The sequence below is a fragment of the Narcine bancroftii genome, chromosome 8 (assembly GCF_036971445.1).
Source record: "Narcine bancroftii isolate sNarBan1 chromosome 8, sNarBan1.hap1, whole genome shotgun sequence".
NCBI lineage: Eukaryota > Metazoa > Chordata > Chondrichthyes > Torpediniformes > Narcinidae > Narcine > Narcine bancroftii.
In genome coordinates this window covers 175,892,508-175,915,368 of record NC_091476.1, presented here as the reverse complement: position 1 = coordinate 175,915,368, position 22,861 = coordinate 175,892,508, and the positions used below count along the sequence as shown (strand labels likewise).

Genomic DNA, 22,861 nt, shown 5'->3' with positions numbered 1-22,861 from the left:
TTTACCAGAGGCAAGTAACCTTGAATATGTGATTACAGATACAATGATAATCAAAAGATTTATAACAAATATGTATATTAAACTGGAAGAAAAGGAGAATGAGGAAACAAATGGTAAAACTAAACAAAAATGGGAACAAGATTTAAACATAAAGATAAAAAAGGAAACATGGGAGAAATTATGTTCTGGAACGATGAGAAATACAATAAATACGAGGCTACATATGATACAATATAACTGGATACACAGACTTTACATTACACCTCAAAAGTTAAATAAATGGGACCCAACAGTATCTGACAGATGTTTTCATTGTAAAAAAGAAATGGGAACAACAATTCATGCAATCTGGACATGTGAGAAAGTAGAAAAATTTTGGGAAGATCTCAAAGAATATACCAAAGAATCCAGAGATCTTTCTCCTAAGTAACATAAAAAACAAAGAATTTGGAATTGATTTGGAGGATGCACAAAAAAGATTTGTTAAGATAGCTCTAGCCGTAGCAAAAAAATGTATTACGTCAACCTGGAAATTGGAAGATAATTTGAAAATACAACAATGGTATATAGAAATGAATAAATGTATTCCATTAGAAAAAATAACATATAGTTTAAGAAATAATATTGAAATATTCGAACAGATATGGGAGCCTTACATTAAGTACAATAGTGAAAACCTACCGGGGACAATCATTACCTAAGTTGATGGAAGGAGAAGGAAAGAAAAGAATGGATTCAGTAGAATTTCTGGTGTACTTTTGTTGAGTTACAACATTGTCTGACTGATTTAATGTATCCTAGATTGTACACCTTAAATGGATGGGGGGGGGGTGGGGGGGTGGGTTGGGAGGAGGGAGGGTGGGGGAGAAAATGTCACTGTATATGTGTGAAAAGGAAAAAGTGTGTATCATGGCTAATGTGATTTATGGTGTGAAAAATAAAAAATTTAAAAAAAAAAATAAATAAAAAGGTGTAAGCAAAAATCTGCAGGCACCAGAATGAAAAGGTTGGGGAGGAGTAAACGGAGAAAGGGGATGGGGAAGGAGCACAGGCTAGCAGGTAAGAGGTACAGTAGGAGGAAAAAAATGAAAAGCTGAGAAGTGATGGGGAAAGTTGTACCTCTCAGGAGATCGAAAGTGGTGGAGAGCTGAAGGAAAGGAGATGGAGGAAGATGGAAAGAGAAAGACTTGGGGCAGGGGGTTGATGGAAACTGGAAATCTATGTCAATGCTATAGGGTTGGAGAGGGCCCCGACAAAATATTAAGTGTTACTCCAATTTGCGGATAGCCTCAGTGGCAGTACATGAGGCCATGGCTAGACGTGTCCCTGTGGGAATAGGATATGGAATTAAAGTGGTTGATCACTAACCATTTCAATTCCACATCCCATCCCTCCAGCTCTTCTTCCCTCCCACTGTAACATTTGTTTGTGTTGCCCTTGATGCCAGCCTCTGCAAACTTTCTTGTCCAACTTCAGCAGTTTGCCTGCTGTCGCTGCAATCACTTGCTGTGGATTTCTCTCACCTGCCACAAGTGGAGAAGTGGATTTGCCCTTGTAAATTGCCCCCTGTGTGATGGTGGATCTGGGGTAAGACTGAAATGTGATGAGTATAGGATTTGTGTTAATAAGTGCTTGGTGGATGGTTGGTATTGACTGAGTGGGTTGAGGAACCTGTTTTCATTCTCTGTGACAGTTCAAGTTCATTATCATCAACAAACCAGACAAAACAGAGCTTCTCTGGACCACAGTTCACACACATACACAGCATATAATAATCCCACATACATATCAATCAATATTTTGGGATGACTTACCCAATTACAGGACACTGTTCATTAATCTCACCGCCTGCAGGAAGAAGCTATTTCCCAGCCTGGCCGTCCTGATTTTGATGATCCTGTACCTCCTTCCTGTTGGTAATGGGTCAAACATATATTATGAGCTGGATGGAAAGAATCCTCTATAATTCTTGAAGCCCTTTTTAAGCAACGCTTCCAGTAAATGTCATCAATAGAGGAAAGGGGGACTCCAGTGATCTTCTTGGCTGTTTTGGTGGTCCTCTTGCATTGACATCTACTCCGATGCTTTGCAGCTACCATAACCCACAATGATGCAACCAGACAGGACACCGTGAATGTTGGCAAGATGGGGGCCAGTAGCCTTGTCCCCCTCGATCTCTTGAGGAAGTGTAGACGTTGCTGTGTCTTCCTGACCCTTGAGGATGTGCTCTGGGCCCAGGATAGGTGCGTGGTTCCTGTTTGAATCCCAAGGGTCACAGCTTCACTTTGTCCAGGACACCCATGGACTTTTTTTGCTCTTTCTTCCCTTTTCCCCACCCATGCTTACTAGCCTGCAGCTGAAGCCCTGTTATTATTGCTCCTGGCACAGAACAGGGGAAAGGAAAGGGGCCACACTACTGTCTCAGGAAGTCAAACTATCACCCCAGATGTTTGGGCAACTCTTCCTAACCCGCTTCATTTTCTTGAGCTGAGCCACTTCACCCAGTCCAAGTTCAGATGTGACAGGCCAACCCTGGATCTGGACACTGACATTCCAGATGATGACAAGTGAATGGAAAGCTATGAGCAGGAGGAGAAGGCAAGATTGCCGATTGGCAAAAGCCCCTCATTTGGCTCCAAGGACACTTCCTTTGGTCCTCAAGGAAATGATGGGTTTCTATTTTGTCGAGGGTGCATCTGTGTCCAAGGGGGCACCTGATTCATGTTCTACACCCATTGTTTTCTGCTGTTAGCACCAATTTTAATGTTCTGAGGTAAAACAATGATAGAGTCACAGGAGTGTGTGTTGTTGACTCACTGTGGGAGGAATTCCTCACCAGTGGCCATCGGAGCCACAGCCGGCCCCACCTGATATATTAACAACAAAAGGCTGGAGAAGGGAGATGAACTGGGTGGGAATAGAGAGTGGTAAGTCCTGCACAGCCCTGCGATTAATGTATTCTAGTGATGTCTCCACAGCCAGAGACAGCCGCCAGGTAGCCCAGTTAAGCAGGAACAGGTGGGTAATGAGTTAACAACACTGCCTTAGCCTGCTGGTGAGGACACAGCTCTGCTCCGTAGGGTTCAACCTCCTGGTCCTATTGCCCGTGGCTCCATATAGAGAAGCCAACATTGTTTTTTTAAACTAAAAACCTGCAACCATGGGTCTGTGCCATGATGGCTTAACAGTGGGCACAAGGGGTAGCAGTCTCCAGGGAGCAGGGGACCAGAAACAGGAAGAACTCCCCCCCCCCCCCCCCCACACACACACACACACACACACTTTCGGGTGAGGAGACGACCCTACATGTCGGTGTCCATGGTGGTGGGCCAGCGAGGGGATCAGTGGCTGCAAGTCACTCCTAGCCTGTGTGAAACTCACGCAGGTTAGGGGAGACTTGTGGTCAGGGGACCCACACGGGCTGTAGGCTGCTGGAGATTGGCTTATGGGAATAAGGTATCAGAGCTGGGATTCAAGAGGGTGATGAGGGGAAGAAGGGCTCCCAAAGAGCCTTGGGCACCAAAGGTTTCCTGTTCATATAGGAGGTTTGGATCTGGAGCTTGGGTTGCCAATGGATTGAACAGCCATCTGTGTGTTTACAAAGGCTGTGGGAGTGCAGAATCCATGGATGCTCAGTGACTCTGAAGGGACTCTCTTTCGCTTCTCTTTCTCTCGCACTGTAAGGGGAACTGGGTGATATGTTTGGCAGGCAGACAGCAATTTTGTGATATTACATGTTCTATACTCCAACATGACAATAAAATATCTTGAATCTTGGTTCTTGCCTCCTGTACAACTAACAGCCCCACTTACGTCTCCTTCATTACACAGCCACTGACCAGAGCTCATCGGAAGTTGGTCTTATTTCCCAAAAATTAAATTCCCTTCCTCTGCTCCTCACTTCCAAATCACATAAAGAATCATAGCCACAGACAACAAGAAGACACGCCACCTCAACGTCATGCGGAATATCCATCCCCTCAGTCACAGCCTTGTCCTGCTGCTACTTTCAGGCAGAAAGTATGGATGCCTGAGGTCCTGCACCTCCAAGTTCAAGGACAAAGTTTTTCCCCAAGTTATGGTGTTCTTGAACCCCACCCCCTCCCGAATTATCCTAACCATTTCCACCATACATCTGTCTGCTCTGTTGTAACACTGCATTTTTGCATTTATTAACTGTGAATATTTATCTGCCCTTTTATATTTGTTATTTTTTTTGTCTGTGGTAATTTAATTGATACTATTCTAGGTGTTGATTACTCACCTATTTAGCTGCACCAAGCAAATATTCAGTATATTTATACATTGTACTTGTGTGAATTACAATAAACTCTCTTCTGATCTTCTGAGAGGGGCTCGAATACCCCCTCTCCCTGAATGAATTAGCCCATGCAGATTCTGTCCTGGCAGTCCACGGTGGGAGGAATCTTTACTCCTTAGCGAACCCCTGTTCTCCCTGACCAGGGAGCCTGTGGCCAGGGAGCTTGTCTCTGTATCTTGTGCTGTATTTGCCGTGGAGTTTGATGGGGCGGTGTGATGGGACTGTCTTTTGGCTTGGCTTCGCGGACGAAGATTTATGGAGGGGGTAAAAAAGTCCACGTCCGCTGCAGGCTCGTTTGTGGCTGACCAGTCCGATGCGGGACAGGCAGACACGATTGCAGCGGTTGCAAGGGAAAATTGGTTGGTTGGGGTTGGGTGTTGGGTTTTTCCTCCTTTGCCTTTTGTCAGTGAGGTGGGCTCTGCGGTCTTCTTCAAAGGAGGCTGCTGCCCGCCAAACTGTGAGGCGCCAAGATGCACGGTTTGAGGCGTTATCAGCCCACTGGCGGTGGTCAATGTGGCAGGCACCAAGAGATTTCTTTAGGCAGTCCTTGTACCTTTTCTTTGGTGCACCTCTGTCACGGTGGCCAGTGGAGAGCTCGCCATATAATACGATCTTGGGAAGGCGATGGTCCTCCATTCTGGAGACGTGACCCATCCAGCGCAGCTGGATCTTCAGCAGCGTGGACTCGATGCTGTCGACCTCTGCCATCTCGAGTACCTCGACGTTAGGGGTGTGAGCGCTCCAATGGATGTTGAGGATGGAGCGGAGACAACGCTGGTGGAAGCGTTCTAGGAGCCGTAGGTGGTGTAGAGAACAAAACAAAGGACTCTACATCACCTTTGTTGACCTCACCAAAGCCTTCGACACCGTGAGCAGGAAAGGGCTTTGGCAAATACTAGAGCGCATCGGATGTCCCCCAAAGTTCCTCAACATGATTATCCAACTGCACGAAAACCAACAAGGTCGGGTCAGATACAGCAATGAGCTCTCTGAACCCTTCTCCATTAACAATGGCGTGAAGCAAGGCTGTGTTCTCGCACCAACCCTCTTTTCAATCTTCTTCAGCATGATGCTGAACCAAGCCATGAAAGACCCCAACAATGAAGACGCTGTTTACATCCGGTACCGCACGGATGGCAGTCTCTTCAATCTGAGGCGCCTGCAAGCTCACACCAAGACACAATGGGACTGTAATGGATAGAATATTGGCAGGAATTTGGTAAAATTAGAGTAGGTTACATACATACACACATTTTAAAACAGATCTTATTTGAAAGACTGAAGAATTCATATTCAGTAACATTGCAGGATCTCTGGAGAATGTGATCCACATTTCACAAGTAGGTGCTAATTGAAATGATGTCATGAAATTAATAGCCATTGTTTTGGAGGAGACAAACTGGCTGTTAAAATGTACCACAGACCCATCACACCTGGGTTTTGTTTATCTAAGACAACAGCTTGACCAAGAGAGGAGAACTCCTGTGGTTTGCTAAAGAAGGTGGGGGTTTTTTGCAAGTGAGAGAGTCACATGGGCTTTCTGGCAGTTGGCAGTGGGAGTCTCAGTTGGAGAGAGAGAGAGATAGAAAAGTTCAACAAGCTCTCTCAGTGAGTGTGTGCGACACTGAAAGCAGCTGAACAGTGCAAATCAAGAAGCTGGTTGAAAAGCTCCAGAGTAGTGGAGGGCTGGAAATGGTATCTGTCTGATGTTTCTCTTGGAATAAGTGGAACAGAAAGGAACTCTGTGGTGGCCTGAAAGAAAGAGATTGCCATTTCAAGAACCTTGATGGGGCACATTTCATCGGCGAGACATTGAGGTGACTAATGGTGGTATCTCATTTGTGGAAATCCTGGAACAATAAATCTCTCTCTGCAAACCCTACAAGAACCTTCCTGAGCAGTAAACATTTACCTTTCGACACCAAAGCCTGGTGAACTTTATACAAGTTAAATTCTATGCACAGTATAAGAATTGCCTGCATCCAGAGAACTTGGAAGAAGGAAAAGTGAGATTGAACTGTGAACCAAAGAACTTTAATTTGCACGCACATTATACACATGCGCTTAGAATTAGAAGGGGGTTAATTTGGGTTAGTTAAGTATAGAGATAAGTTAAAGTTTGATTCTATTTTCATGTTTAAAGTTGATTAAAAATAACTTTTGTTTTAAAAACTACTTGTCTGGGTGAATGTCTATTGCTGCTGGGTTTTGGGGTCCTTTGGGCTCATAACAGGACCTATACTTTGTATCTACCTATTTTTTTTGATGAGCGCACTGCATCCCTGATCTGTGAGTGTGTGATGGGACAGTAAAAGGGACATTTCTTCTCTATCTGACCAGCATTGTCCCTGCCCTCAGAATATCTGGAGGGTGATTTACCAAATGCAAGGAGGTGAAAGGTTACTGTGGATGGGGGAATAGGTGGGAAGGTAGGGGGTCAGACGCAGATCATTAATGACTTCACTAGATAGTGGAGAAACCTCAAGGAGCCAATGACCTTCATGAACTTGTATTTTCATATGTAATTTAAATTATTCATTTTGTTGAACTTTGTTGGATCATGTAAATCTGAGTCTTTATCAAGTGTTTGAAATGTTTGTTTTATATCAGGTCCGAGTGGTCCAAAGGGAGATAAAGGTGACAAAGGCAGCGGTCTTGTGGGAGAGCCTGGTTCACCCGGGCCACAGGGTGAGCCACACATTACACTTCCATTCAACCTCCACTGGTTCCTGCAGCTGATGAAAGTTGATGCTTCCCAGCCTTTAATCCGCGGAGCAGTTGCTGCAGAAAGCATTTCCTGAAAATTAATTGGAGTTATGGACTTGGTTGGTTTACTGATGGCTTGGTTCATTGAGGAAGAACCTCATGACTTGGTTGGTTTACTGATGGCTTGGTTCATTGAGGAAGAACCTCATGACTTGGTTGATTTACTGATGGCTTGGTTCATTGAGGAAGAACCTCATGACTTGGTTGATTTACTGATGGCTTGGTTCATTGAGGAAGAACCTCATGACTTGGTTGATTTACTGATGGCTTGGTTCATTGAGGAAGAACCTCATGACTTGGTTGATTTACTGATGGCTTGGTTCATTGAGGAAGAACCTCATGACTTGGTTGATTTACTGATGGCTTGGTTCATTGAGGAAGAACCTCATGACTTGGTTGATTTACTGATGGCTTGGTTCATTGAGGAAGAACCTACTGCACATAAACAGGCCCTTCATCCCATCAATTCCATGCTGAACTATTTATTCTGCCTAGTCCCATCAACCTACACCCAGATATCACGCCCCCCTCCCCATTCCAAGGACCTATCCAAATTCATCTTAAATGTCAAATTTGAACACGCATCCACCACTTCAGCTGATAGTTCATTCCACTCTCACCACCCTCTGAGCAAAGAAGATCCCCTAATTTTCCCCTTAAACATTTCACCTTTAACCCTGTTTCCAGTTCCTCTCTCACCAAACCTCTGCTTGCATACCCCTCATAATTTTGTACACCTCCATCAAATCTTCCCTCCTTCTCCAAAGCTCCATGGAATAAGGTCTGTACCTGTTTAACCTTTCCCTGTAACTCAGTTCCTGAAGTCTGGGCAACATCCTAATAAATCTTCTCTGCACTCTTTCAACCTAATTGATATCTTTCCTACATTTAGGTGACTAAAACTGCACACACAATACTCCACATTTGGCCTCACCAATATCTTGTACAACTTCAACATTATGTATCAATTCTCAATACTTTAATTTTTGCTAATATACCAAGAGCTCTCTTTATGGCCCTGTCTACCTGTGATGCCACTTTCAAGGAATTATGTATCAGCCATTCTCTGATCCCTCAGTCTGACCACACTCCATAGTTCCTAACTGTTTACTGTACAAGTCTTACCCTGGTTTGTACATCTCACACTTGTCCACATTAAATTCTATCTGCAATTTTGCAACCAATTTTTCTAGCTGGTCCAGATCCCAGTGCAAGCTTTGAAAGCCTTCTTTGTTATCCATCACACCTCCAATCTTTGTATTATCTGCAAGCTTGCTGATCCAACATTATCATCCAGATCTTTGATATAGATGACAAACAACAATGGACCCAGCACTGATCCCTGAGTGACCCCACAAGTCACAGGCCTCCAGTTGGACACTCAATTCTCTAATACTATTCTTTGGTTTCTCCTGTAGACCAATGTTTAATCCAATTTACTACCTCATCCTAGATGTCCAGCATTTAAACCTTAATCTCCCATGAGGGACCTTGTCAAAGGCTTTATTAAAGTCCTTGTAGACAACATCCACAGCCTTTCCTTCATCTTCTTTCCATGTAATCTCTTCAAAACCTCTCAGATTGGTCAGACATGACTTAACATGCACAAAGCTATGTTAAATTTCCCTAATCTGACCCCCTCTATCCAAGCAGCTCACTATCCGGTCTCTTGGGATCCCTTACAACAACTTACCACTGCTGATGTCAGGCTAACCATCCTATAATTTCCCAGATTATTCTTTAACACCAAACCTGCAGGACCTCACTGTGATGAAGGAAGTCTTAAATACCTCTGCCAGGGTCCCAACAATTTCTGCAGGAGCTGTTGATGAAGTAGACAAAGACGATGCGGTCAAACAATATTCATGGCTTTTATTAGCAGGAACTTCTGGTACCATAAAGAAAGACACAGTGATGCCCAAGGGAAGTGTCTTTGACGGTAGAGATAATGCACAGTCAATGTTAGTACAGCAAGGCTCGCCAGAGGGGAGACAGGCAGCTTGGCAGAGATTTACCACAGGAGCCTCCCTCAAAATCTTGTCAAGCCCAGGTGATTTATTCACACTCATTTACCTCAAGACAGCAGGCACCTCCTCCATAATCTGTATCTTTACCTAACTTCTATGGACTCTGTGACTGTTTCCTGAGTAAATACAGATGGAAAAAAGCCATTTAAGATCTCCCCATCTTTTGACTCCTTGCACAGATAACCATTCTGATCTTCAAGAGCCAGTTTCCTCCCTTGCTATCCTTTTGCTGTTAAGGAAGAGTAGAAGCCCTTGGGTCTTTTAACCCTCCTGGTTTCCTGAAGTGTTTCCTTGCATTTCTTGTACTTCTCAAGTACCTCTCTCTTTCCTTGCTCCTTACACCCATCCTGCACCTGATTCTTCTTCTTGGCCAGGGGCTCAATATTACTTAAAAACCAAGGATCCTGATACCTGTTAGTCTTGTCTTGAATTCTGACAACATATACAAACTCTGTCCTAAAATGTCACCTTTGAAGGCCTCCCACTTGGCTTGCACACTTTTCCCAAAACATGGCCTGTCCCAATCCATACTTTCCAGATCCTTCCTAATTTCATCAAAATTGGCCTTTCTCCAATTTAAAATCTCAGAGAGGACCATTCCAATCCCTTTCCATGATTATCTTGAAACTAATGGATCTAAAGTGGTTGCCTCACACATTTTTGTCCTGTCTTGTTCCCTGATAGGAGATCTCATATAGCACTCTCTCTAGTTGGGATTTATATATATTGATTAAGGAAAGTTTCCTGAACACATTTGACAAATTCATCCAGTGCTTTAACAGCCTGGGAGTCCCAGCCAATAAGTGGAAAGTTAAAGTCACCTACTATCACAACTTTGTTTCCTTCAGCTATCTGCTTTCCTCCAATTCTCGCTGTAATACAACCCCATTAATGCTGTTAGACCTTTCCATTCCTCAGTCCCTCCCATATTGACTCCGCAGCTGACCACTCAAGTCTGTCCTGTCTGGGCATAGCAGCGATATTTTCCCTGATTAACTCTGCTCCTCCCCCTCCCCCTCTATCATGTCTGAAACCCTGAAACCCCAGAATATTGAGCTGCAGTCCCTGCCCCTCCTACATCCAAGTCTCACTATGACCTCAATGGCGTATTTCCATGTGAGCTCATCCAATACTCCTTGCATTGAAATAGACACAGCTCAAAACATTCTTCCCACCACATACAATCTCTTGATTCCTCTCTTTGTCTATTTCTGTAACGACTCCACTTTCTGCTCTGGTTCTCATCCCTCTGCAAATCTAGTTTAAACCCCTCTGGAACAGCATGAGTAATCATTGTTACAAGGGTAATAGTTCCCCTCTGGTTCAGATGCAAACCATCCTGCTGGTTCAGGTTCCACCTTTGCTGGGAGAGAGCCCATTGATCCAGAAATCTGAAGCCCTCTTTCCTTATCGTTTTGCATGTGTTAAGCTGAATCCTCCTTCTATTTCTAATCTCACTAGGCTACATCATGAGTTGAAATCCTGAGGTCACAACTCTGGAGGGCCTATCCTTTAATCTAGCACCTAACTCCCTGAACTTACTTTGTGGGACCTCATCACACTTCCTATCCACAAAATTTGTCCCAATATGGACCACGACATCTGGCGGCTCACCCTTGCTCTTAAAAATGCTGATCTGATATGTCCACTGACCCTGGCACTTAAAGGAGGTATCGTACCATGCGGGATTCTCCATCTTGTTCACAGAAAGCTGCTGCTTCTCCTCCCTTCCCTTCTCAGCCACAGACTCCATACCGGAGACCCGACCACTGTGGCTTGTCCCTGATAGATTGACCCCTTCACCAATATACAAAATGGTATCTGTGTTATTGAGGGGAATGGCCACAGTACCCTGCACTGACTGCCTGTTTCCTTTCCCTCTCCTGACCGTCACCCAGCCATCTACCTCCTGCTTCCCAGGTGTGACTGCCTCCCTGTAACTCCTTTCTGCCTTCCAAATGATCTGGGGTTCCCTAATGTGGTCTGGATGAGAGAGGTGCTCTTTTAAAATTTAGTAACACAGTTACAGGCTCTTTCGACCCATGAGGCCCTGCCGCCCAATTACACCCGATTGACCTATAACTCCCCAGTGCATTTTGAATGGTGGGAGGAAACTGGACCCCTCGGGGAAAACCCATGTAGACACGGGGAAAACGTACAACTCCTTAAAGACAGTGTGGGATTCGAACGCCATAGCAGCATTTCATTAACCGCTGCATTAACAGTGCCACCCATTTCTTCTCGCAGGTGTAGTCATCGAGGACATTGGTGACCCCTGATTTCCCATATTCTACAAATGGACCTAACCATTCCCACTGCCACTCTGAAAAAGATGACCTGACTGCACCTAATTTTACCTGTACCTTCTTACTGAAGCTCTTTTCCTCCCTATAGGGGTCCTGACACTGCCGGCACTTGTATAATTCCTTCAGCCTTTGGTTACTGAAGCCTCCCGAGCCAAAACTTTGAGGTCCCCACTCCTACCCTGCCCTGCACTCACTCTGGCCACTCCCACACTCTTCACGAGCAATCTCAGCTGCTTTGACTTGACACTCCACAGCTAAATCTTTAGTTCCAACATCTCTCATCTCACATCTTGAATCATTTCAACTTCAAGTTTACATTCATCTGACCGCACATGTACAACCAAACAAAACAGCATTTCTCCAGTCAATGATGCACACACTAATCACATATAGACATAAAGATTGAATTTAAAATAAATAGATAAATGGGATGATTTACTCGGTTACAGAATATTGTTTGAAAATTTCACAGCCTGCGGGAAGAAGCTAGTTCCCAGCCTGGCAGTCCTGACTTTGATGCTCCTGTACCTCCTTCCTGATGGTAGTGGGTCAGAGATATTTGGTGCTAGATGGAAAGGGCCCCCTATAAATCGTGGAGCCCTGTTTAACCAACGATTCTGGTTGAATGACATCAATAGAGTGATTTTGATGTTTTGCATCAAGTTCTGGTCCGATGCAGCTGCCATAACCACACAATGATATCGCCAGACAGGACACTCGCAAAAGTATCAAGAAGGTGGCCAGCAGCCTTGCCCTCCTCAAGCTCCTTAGGAAGTGTAGGTACTGCTGCACCTTCCTGACAAATAAGGAGTTGTGTGTGTCTTGGATATACACACCAAGGAACAGTGCTCTCCATGTCTGAACTGTTGATGTGTAGTGAAAGTAGTCTAACTTTTCCTCCTGAAGTCCACGATTATCCCATTAGTCTTGTCCACACTGAGACTCGCACCATTTTACAAGCCACTCAATCTCCCCTCACTCAGTAAGCCAATTGTTGCCCACACTGCCTGCCACATTGAAGTTAATCACAGGGTGGTCCCTTCAGCACTGTCAAAGTCCAGCCTCTGGTTCCCAAGATCTCCACTTATTTGTCAATTCCTGTCATACTGGTCAGTTGATTTAGTTTTGTTGAAACTATCCAATTTCTTGCCTTTCACCTGCAGGTCCTCCTGGACTCCCAGGATATGGTAAAATTGGTCCTCCAGGTCCTGTTGGACAACAGGGTATCCCAGGCATTCCAGGACAACCAGGTCTTCAAGGACCCACTGGAAAAGATGGCCGTTGCTCACCATCCCTCTGTGCCATACAAATGCCAGAGCCTTATAATGCCAAGAACTCAAAAGGACCATCTTCCTGGATGAATTAATAAAGACTACATTTGCTTTCACTTTTATTGAAGGGAGAGTACGAGAGGATGGGTGAAGGTTTCGTTACTTTTTCTTGATTATTTCTTTTCGCCAAATAATGTGAGCAGCCTTTCAAAGTAAGCCCATGCAGAGGTTAACCCACAATGTTATTTAAGTAGTTTTGAGAAGGTATCAGTGTGTTTCCAACCTGCAGCATAATTTGACTCGTGTCAGTCTGGACCCCAGTAATCATGCACCAGGGTGCTTCTCAGCCCCACCCCATGGAGTGCTGAGAGGCCGACACACCTCGAGCAAATGCCATTTCTGCCGAAGGCTTGGATGGATGGTTTCCCTTCTCTCTCTCTCTCTCTTCTCTCTCTCTCTCTCTCTCTCTCTCTCTGTCTCTCTCTCTCTCTCTCTCACACAATGAGGGCTGACATTCATTGTCCGAATTCATGGAATTCGGGCCCATTGCCCCCATCGTCTTTGTGTGAGACCACCCAGCATCCCATTGTATTTCAGGTGCTAACATTAAAGCTGTGGAAGTGGGAAGGGAATCCCAACTGTAGAATACAGCTGAGTGAATGTGAGAAATTTTCAGTGTCATAATTTGATAAAAGGTGGTTCTCATCGAATCCGGTTGCCAATCAACGTGTAATGTGAAGGGTCTGCAGTTGCGCAGCAGTACACACTCACACCCAAGGTTCTCTTCAGAAGATCCTCTCCACATTCCCACAGAGGGGAGGTAACAAAGCAGTAAGATAGGGGACAGCATGAACAAAAGCAATTCCAAGGGGGACTGTTACAGAATAGAAGCGAGGAATCGTCCAACGGGCAAAGGCCATTGAACCCCAACAGCATGTCTCCAAAGCTTTTCAAGATAAGCTTGCCCTCCGCACCATTCTGAAGAAGCTATTTGTTAACACGTGAGCTCTTCCTCACTAACATTTGTGGTAAGAAACACACTCTCTAATCATTTCAAATGAAACCTTAAGCTTTAATCCGTTTCAACCCTCTCAATATCGTGGCAAACTGGACATTTTCCCTTGCCAGAATCAGTGCGTCAGAAGTTCAGGCACTGCCTCAGATGAGGCTGGCTTACAGGTCACGTTACTACTCATTTACGGCTCTTGCAGGAGCTCCGTCCTGTCCACTGGCCCAGGGTCTCTGATCACATTTTAGCCTGTCCCCTTATCCCTTTTGCTTTGTCCCATTTTGCCTGTTGCCCCAACTTGGGTAGCTCAGCATTCAAACGTGGCAGGTTGTAACCAACACAGATGACTGTGTGTGGTAAACCACTGTTGCATGTATTTGTCTGGTCAGGCGCACCCATTGGCCGATTGTACCTGTGGCCTCTCCCACAGGCTCCTGTAGAAAAGTGACTGCCCCGCAGCCTAGTGCAGGAGGGATGTGCCTTTGTTCTTCAGTGAATAAAAGCCTACTGGATTCTCAACCTCAGTCTTTGAGTCATTGATGGTTGCATTAATTTTATTCACTAAAAGCTTTGCAATGGAGCAGATTCTGAAGCCAGAGAAGCTGGAAATAGCCCCTCAGTCACCCGAGGCATCCACCATCTTTGAACTCTGGCTGCACTATTCTCAACCTCCATCTTTGATGGCGTATCACTGTGACAAGACACGGGTGAAGCCTGTGTGAAAAAATCTGACCACTGTAATCAGGCGACGTTCCCAGCTCCTGCAGCAAGTCCACTGGACCTCTCCACAGCCAGCAGCTGGAGGTGCAGTCAAAACCTGATGAAACTGTAACCTCGTTTCATCTTCTGTTAGGAGATGAAAGAGAAGGAAGAGGCAAAATAAAGAAAACTATAGGCCAGTTAGACTGACTTTAGCAGTTGGCAAGATTCTAGACCATATTAAGGGCAAGGTTTCATGAACGTACAAGGTAAAAAAAGGGCCAGAAGCAGCATGGTTTCTGTCAGTGGAGATCTTACCTGACAAACCTGTTGGGAGTTTCTTCCAGGAAATACCAATGAGGAAAAAGGAGAGTCAGTGGATGTTATTTGGATTTTCAGAAGGCCTTTCACAAGGTCCCACATGAGGCTGATAAATAAGATAGCAGAAAAGATGGTGGTCTCTCTGGCAGATGGCAAACCTTGGGAATAAATTGGGCCTTTTCTGGCTGGCTGCCAGTGACCAGTGGTGTTCCATAGGGGTCAGTGTTGAGTCCACTAGCTGCCAGTGACCAGTGGTGTTCCACAGAGGTCCACTGGCTGCCAGTGACCAGTGGTGTTCCACAGAGGTCCACTGGCTGCCAGTGACCAGTGGTGTTCCACAGGGGTCAATGTTGAGTCCACTGGCTGCCAGTGACTAGAAGTGATCCACAGGAGTCAGTGTTGGGACCACGACTTCACTTTGTGTAATTATTTGGATGACATGATCGATGGCTTGTGGCAAAGTTTGCAGATGATGTGAAGAGAAATGGAGGGGTGGATAATATTAAAAAAGCACAAGTTTCCAGAGGGACTTGACATTGGAGAATGGATAAATGGAAAGCAGAACAGGTCATGCAATTTAGTCGATGAAATAAAGTCATGGACTATTTTCTAAATTGGGAGAGAATCAGAAAGTGAAGTTCCAAGGGGACTTGGTCATCCCAATGCAGGATTACCCTAAAGGTGAACTTGCAGGTTGAGTCAATGGTCAGGAAGGCAAATGCAATCTTAGGATTCGTGTTGAGGACGAGAATATAAAAGCAAGGATGTCATGCTGAGGCTTTATAAAGAGTTCCTTACACCACGTTTGCAGAATTGTGAGCAGTTTTGGGCCCTGTATCTTAGAAAGCTGTAATCTGGCTTTGGAGAGGGACCAGAATCAGACACACACACAAGGTAAAGTCTGTACAACAGGCTTTAATCCACAAAGACTTCCACAGAGCCAGGCTGCAGTAACTCTGAGTGAGCCTTGGGAGGCCGGCGCAGGCTTTTATCCCAGAGGGTGATTGACAGCCGGCCAGGTGTTCTCCTGTCCCCTTACACTCCTGCAGGTACAGGTATTGCCCCCTGCAGTAGGCCAGTGGTGTACCACCAAATTCACCCCCTTTAAAATTGTCCCGGTGGGGGGAGTAACAAGGAATCGTACCCACTATGTACATACAATATTTACAGGTTGAGATGGTCCGGTAGCCGCCGGGGTCTCTGTAACCGTTGTAGGACTGGCTCCCGGTGACTGGTTGGAGGGGAAGTGGAGGGGGGGCTGGCAGCAGGGGTCTGTGTGACTGGTGTGGTGCCGCACGGAGGGGTGGCTAGGGGGGCCAGGGATGATGTATGGTGGGGGAGCAAGTTCGTCTCGGTAGCAGCGACTGAATGGCATGGAGCTCCTCAGGCAGGGTGGCTTGCCAGTACTCAATGGCCCACCCTTTTGGCCTGAGAGCCAGGAGGACTGCCTTCCAGACCACTCTGTTTTCATGTTCCACTTGCCCATTGCCTCTCGGGTTATAGCTCATCGTGCGACTGGTCTCGATGCCCCTTGCCGTCTGGTACTGGCGCAGCTCGTCACTCATGGAACTAGACCCCTGGTCACTGTGGATGAAAGCGGGGTAGCCAAACATGGTGAAGATCTTCCCCAGGGCCCTGATGACGATGGCCGTGGAGGTGTCCGGGCAAGGGATAGCGAAAGGAAAGCATGAGGAAGTAGACGTTTTGGTTCATGGAAGGCAGAAGCCCTTTGAAGTCCATGCCGAGATGCTTGAAAGGCTGAGTAGCCTTTACCACATGGGCTTGGGGCGGGTGGAAGAAACAGGGTTTACACTCCGTGCAGACCCAACAGGCGTTGCGCTGGTGAGAACATTGGGATAAGAAACTACAAATTGACATGTAAATTTGGGAAGACGTATGAAAGAGTTACAGCGCTAATGACTGGTCATCGTCCCAGCATGGAAATTACAGCAATTCCCAAGGTTCAGGCTCCGTCCAGTGGCCCCTGCGTTGCTTTGCAATGAGCTGAGTATTGCAGTGGCTGGACATACAAAAGTCTCTGGTCAGTCTGGGATAGATCCCAGGTGTGCAGGCTCAGGATCTCGGTTGGAAGTGGGGGTCAGGGCTCAGCCCACCTTCCCCAGGTCATGGACACACCTTGGTGATGAGGCTGTGGGAGACTGAGCCGTAATCAGGGGGCCATTGTGCACTGGAGTTGGAGATCAGGGGCGGTCAAGGGTTAACTGGGGAACAGAAGAAAAATGTTCGTGTTGGAGGATGCGGCCAGGATAAAGCCATCTGGTGCCAGCAGCAGAGGATTTGATGGGCGGGTGACACCTGGGAAACAGCCTCCGCACAGCCTACTATTCAAAACACATTGGCTTGGAAAAGTTTTGGCATAACTTCAAAAAGTAAAGTTGAAGGTAGGTCAGTCATTTTCCGGAAGCATCTGGTGTGCTCACACTTTTTCCACATTTACACCACACACAACATTCCATGTAGACTCAGCTCACTGTCCAAACTGCAACAAAACCAAGCCCACTTCACTGTGTAAACTGCACTCACACGATCCCACCAGATTCTGACGACTGTGTCATGCAGCCTGCACTCCAACACTGCTCTTTTTTATAAACATACCAACTTTATTCAAACTACAGCATTACAAACACAAAACACACACACAGCTACAACTAAAACCAAAAACCCCATAACATGTGGCAACAAAACTGGCCACCTATCACACAGTATTACACATCATACTAAAACACAATTTTCCTCATCCCTGAACGCAGCCACCGTCCCCTCGGACACCATGTGTTCCCGCTCCAACACTGCTCTTATCCCATACACAGCATTCTGTGCAGTCCTAGGCCACTGAAAGCAGCACTCTAAACAATCCAAACTCATTCTGCTATTGCACTATTGCATTGGAGGATTTAAACCATGTTTTTTGCTCCTGCAAGGCTGAGAATCAGTAACCTGCTTGAGACTCAGCAGACATAAGCTCAATTCCACCTTGGGGCCCAGAGATGCAGTTATCTGACAAAAAGAAATCTGTGTACCAAGAACATTTAATCTTCCTGCTTGTTTTGGTCACAGTCTTTCAGGCAGAGACCTAACCTTGACACAAATTAAACTATTGTATTCAAAGTAATAAGCTGAAAGTTGTGTTATTCGATAGAAGCCTAGCATGCTAGCTTGCTCGCTTATCTTTCTTTTCTGTGCTGGGAATAGGTGCTTAGGTAAGCAGTTTTTGGGTAATATAAGCCATTGTCCCACTGCTGGAGTGAGAGACTCTCCGAGAGGTGGCAACATCTCTCAGCAAAAAGAAGAACTTCTGGAGTCCAGCTAATGTCCCGGTCGGGGGAGGTGGAGAAGCTGGTACTGGCGCCCCGACAACCTACTACAAGTGTGTGGTCGTTGGCCCGCTTCGGCAGTTGGGATCAGTCCAGGCGTTGATAAGTATAATTGGGAAGGGCTTGCATATTGTAGTTTGATATCAGCTTTAGAATTTGTAATAAAGATTTGTATAAACTGAAGTGCTCTTTGAGTGTGTGTCTACTATCTTTCGGTAGCTCAAACATTGTGACCAATCTAAAACTAACAAAGTGAGAGGTACAAGTTTACCCAGGACAACTATACAACTGACCAAGTCTATGTGGTCTTAACTACACAGCACTCAGTGCAACCCTTTCATGAACTATGTACTGAATGCAACACCATTCCAGTTCACACTGTACACTGTCACACTCGATGCAATCCCAGCTAAACCACACACACTACACTGTCCCACACACACAACACCGTCCCACTCACTCTCCACACACTACACCATCCCACACACATAACACCGTCCCACTCATTCTCCACACACACTACACCCTCCACACACACTACACCGTCCCACTCATCCTCCACACACACTACTCCGACCCACTCACCCTCCACACTACACCGTCCCACTCACCTTCCACACACACTACCCCGACCCACTCACCCTCCACACACACTACACCGAACCACTCACCCTCCACACACACTACACCGTCCCACTCATCCTCCACACACACTACTCCGACCCATTCACCCTCCACACACACACACCGTCCCACTCACCCTACACACTACACCATCCCACTCACCCTCCACACACACTACTCCGACCCACTCACCCTCCACACACACTACACCGTCCCACTCACCCTCCACACACACTACTCCGACCCACTTACCCTCCACACTACACCGTCCCACTCACCCTCCACACACACTACTCTGACCCACTCACCCTCCACACACACACTACCCCGACCCACTCACCCTCCACACACACTACCCCGACCCACTCACCCTCCACGCTACACCATCCCATTCACCCTCCACACACACTACTCCGTCCCAGTTCATTCATTGTAACGTAAAAGATTGAGGGGGATTTGATAGAGGTATTTAAATTTATGAGGGGGATTGATAAGAGTAGATGTGAATAGGCTCTTCCCCTTGAGGGTAGGTGAGATTTGAATGAGAGGTCATAAGTTAAGGGTTAGGGGGAAAAACTTTAGAAATAATATAAGAGAGAGCTTCTTCACTCAGAGATTGGTGGCTGAGTGACTTTCTGGAAGGGGTGGTTGCAACAGCGCCAATTTTATCATTTAAGAAAAAGTTGGATAGGTGCTTGGATGTGAGGGGGATTGGAGGGTTATGGACAGGGAGCAGGTATGTGGGACTAGAGGAGATCACTTAAATCGGTGCGGACTAGAGGGGCGAGATTACCTGTTCCTGTACTATAATTGTTATATCATGAGATTTTTCACCTCTTCTGTGTAGAATAACTCATCATTCTTGCTGATAACATGAGGGGGAACTTCTTTACTCAGAGAGCGGTAGCGGTGTGGAATGAGCTTCCGGGAGAAATAGTGGCGACAGAGTCAATTTTATTATTTAAGAAAAAGCTGGACAGGTATATGGATGAGAAGAAGTGGAGGGTTATGGTCATTGTGCAGGTAGGTGGGACTAGAGAGGAGTGTTTGGTTCGGTGTGGACTAGAAGGGCCTAATGGCCTGTTTCCGTGCTGTAATATGTTATGTTATGTTATGTTATGATAAGGCCAAATACTGTCGTGTCATCTGCAAACTCTCTACCTCTGTTGGAGAAAAGGTTCCAATGATCTAAAAACTTGAGACCTTGCCCCTTGTACTATCTCGTCATCCACTCATTTGTCTGAACCATCTTCCTGTTCTGACCTTCCCGAGTTCGATGCATTGGGTGTAATCCAGAGATTACAGGAGGTCTTGGAGATCCTGCTCTGCACTTCCTTCATAACTCATCAAACTTACATCACTGGACCTCTACCCCACTCTTGCCCAAGAGTGCCATAACCTCTGGCTGTTCACCCTCCCCTTCAAGAATTTTCTGCATCTGCTCTGGGACATCCTGGACCTGAGTGCCTGGGAGGCAACACACTATCCTTGAGACTCTTTTGTGGCCACAAAATCTCTAACTGTTCCCCAACTATCTCCCTGATTGACACATCTCATGATTTGATAGTCCTCCATAAGGTCACACTTCAGCTTTCTACACTCTATCAAAACTGTCTAAGCATTTCCACTCTGACTTGCATCTAATACTCTCAAGTCCGGGCATTGTAATGGTGAGCCTGTTCTACACCAACTCCAAACTCTACACATCCTTCCTGGGAGTCATGGACCAGTTTGCCTACAATCTAGATGGCAAATCGTGACTGAAAGTTCAGTTGATCAGAGAGCCAGCATGGATTTGTAAGGGTTGGTCATACCTGTTGAATTTCATTGGATGATTTGAAATATCCTCCATCCGGGGATATTCTTATCTGCACGTCCACAAGTCATGGATTAATCTCTCACATGAGAGACTGTAACATAACATAACATAACAATTTACAGCACGGAAGCAGGCCATTAGGCCCTTCTAGTCCACACCGAACCAAACACCCCTCTCTAGTCCCACCTCCTTGCACAATGCCCATAACCCTCCATCTTCTTCTCATCCATATACCTGTCCAACCTTTTCTTAAATAATACAATTGACTCTGCCGCCACTATTTCTCCCGGAAGCTCATTCCACACGGCTACCACTCTCTGAGTAAAGAAGTTCCCCCTCATGTTACCTCTAAACCTCTGCCCCTTAATTCTTAACTCATGTCCTCTTGTTTTAATCTTTCCTCCTCTTAACGGAAATAGTCTATCCACATCCATTCTGTCTATCCCTTTCATAATCTTAAATACTTCTATCAAATCCCCTCTCAACCTTCTACGCTCCAAAGAATAAAGACCCAATCTGTCCAATCTCTCCCCATACTCCAGATGCTTAAACCCAGGCAACATTCTGGTAAACCTTCTCTGCACTCTCTCCACACTGTTTATATCCTTCCTATAATTAGGCGACCAGAACTGCACACAGAACTCCAAATTAGGCCACACCAACGTCTTATACAATCTCAACATCACCTCCCAACTCCTATATTCCATGCAATGATTGATAAAGGCCAGCATACTAAAAGCCTTCTTCACCACCCTATTCACGTGAGTTTCTACCTTCAGGGAACGATGTACCGTTACTCCTAAATCTTTCTGCTCTTCTGTATTCCTCAATGCTCTCCCATTTACCACGTATGTCCTGTTCTGATTCTTCTTACCAAAATGAAGCACCTCACACTTATCAGCATTAAATTCCATCTGCCATTTTTCAGCCCACTTTTCTAAGCAGCCCAAATCCCTCTGCAATCCTTGAAAACCTTCTTCATTATTCACTATTCCACCTATCTTAGTATCGTCTGCATATTTACTAATCCAATTCACCACCCCATCATCTAGATCATTAATGTATATAACGAACAACAATGGGCCCAATACAGATCCTTGAGGCACACCACTGGTCACCGGCCTCCAACCTGACAGACAATTATCCACTACCACTCTCTGGCCTCTCCCTTTCAGCCAATGTTCAATCCATTTGACTATCTCAAAATTTATACCTAAAGACTGCACCTTCTTAACTAACTTTTTAACTTCTTAACTAACCTTCACTTACGCTGAGGTCAACGAGTACAGTCCCAGAGCAATCAAATTCTTCGTGTGTGATAATTCCGGGGATCATTCTTGTCAACCTTGTCTGAAATGTCTCCAATGCCAAGTTTCTTCCTTGGATAAGGAGCCAAAACTGCTCACAGAACTCTGAGTGTGGTTTCACCAAGCCATATAGTGTTATGAAGCCATCAACGTTTCAGACCTGAGCCTTTCTTCAGGAAAAAGAATAAGGTGTGAGGAGGGGGGAGGAGGAGATGAGGGTCAGGAGGAAGACTCTTCAACTTCAGCATCCAAGGCCATTTGGGAGCCCTTCTTGCCCTCAGCTTCCTGTCAAATCCTGGATCCAATACCTGATTCTCATCAGCCAGTCTGCAGCAGTCGGCAGCCAGTGTGTGGGTTCCTTGCCCACGTCACCAATGGCCCGCAGCCTGTGTGTGTCCTTCAGATGCAGAGCCCCTCGCTGGTCTGCCACCATTGTCAAGTTTGTTGAGGTCATCTCTTCTTCTCCTTTTCAACTAAGGGGGTTCTCTTCACTACTGGTGTCCAACAACAGTCTGCTGCTTCCCCAGAGTCTGCAACCCCTCGAGACCACTGCTGAACACTGTTAGCTCCTTGAACAGACCCTCTAAGGCTGTATTGGCAGTAGTCCTGGGCAGTCGGAACCTGATGGGGAGTGCAGTGTTTCTGCTCTCCCCGGGTCCTGCAGTCACTTCAACAGTTCTGGCACATACTAAAGAGAGAAATGTAAACAATGAAAGAATGTGCTCAAAGTGACTGTTGCAATATAGAAAATAAATATTTAATAAGAAATAATGTGACAAGTAAGAGTCCTTAAATGAGTCTCTGATTGGGTTTATTGTTTAGGCATCTGATGGTGGAGGGGGAGCAAATATTCCTGAACCTGGTGGCACCTTTATGTCTCTCCTGACGGCAGCAGTGAAAACAGTACATGGGCTGGGTGGTGTGGATCCTTTTTTTTAAAAGTTTTTATTTTTCACACCATAAATCACATTAGCCATGATACACACTTTTTCCTTTTCACACATATACAGTGACATTTTCTCCCCCCCCCCTCCCAACCCACCCCCCCACCACCCC

General features: G+C 45.8%; 2 protein-coding genes across 6 annotated transcripts in view; both read left to right on the top strand.

Annotated features, from left to right (window-relative positions):
• col16a1 (collagen, type XVI, alpha 1) overlaps positions 1-12,807 on the top strand; it is a 225,773-nt gene extending 212,966 nt beyond the window's left edge. For all 4 annotated transcript variants that reach the window (XM_069895931.1, XM_069895932.1, XM_069895933.1 and 1 more), the window contains 2 exons: positions 6,932-7,009; positions 12,584-12,807. In XM_069895931.1, coding sequence (XP_069752032.1) covers positions 6,932-7,009; positions 12,584-12,786 — 281 coding nt within the window. In that variant the 3' untranslated portion in view covers positions 12,787-12,807. The remainder of the gene's footprint in view (positions 1-6,931; positions 7,010-12,583) is intronic.
• Positions 1-22,861, top strand: part of LOC138741610 (C-reactive protein-like) — a 175,946-nt gene that overhangs the window by 88,017 nt on the left and 65,068 nt on the right. The window lies entirely within an intron of this gene.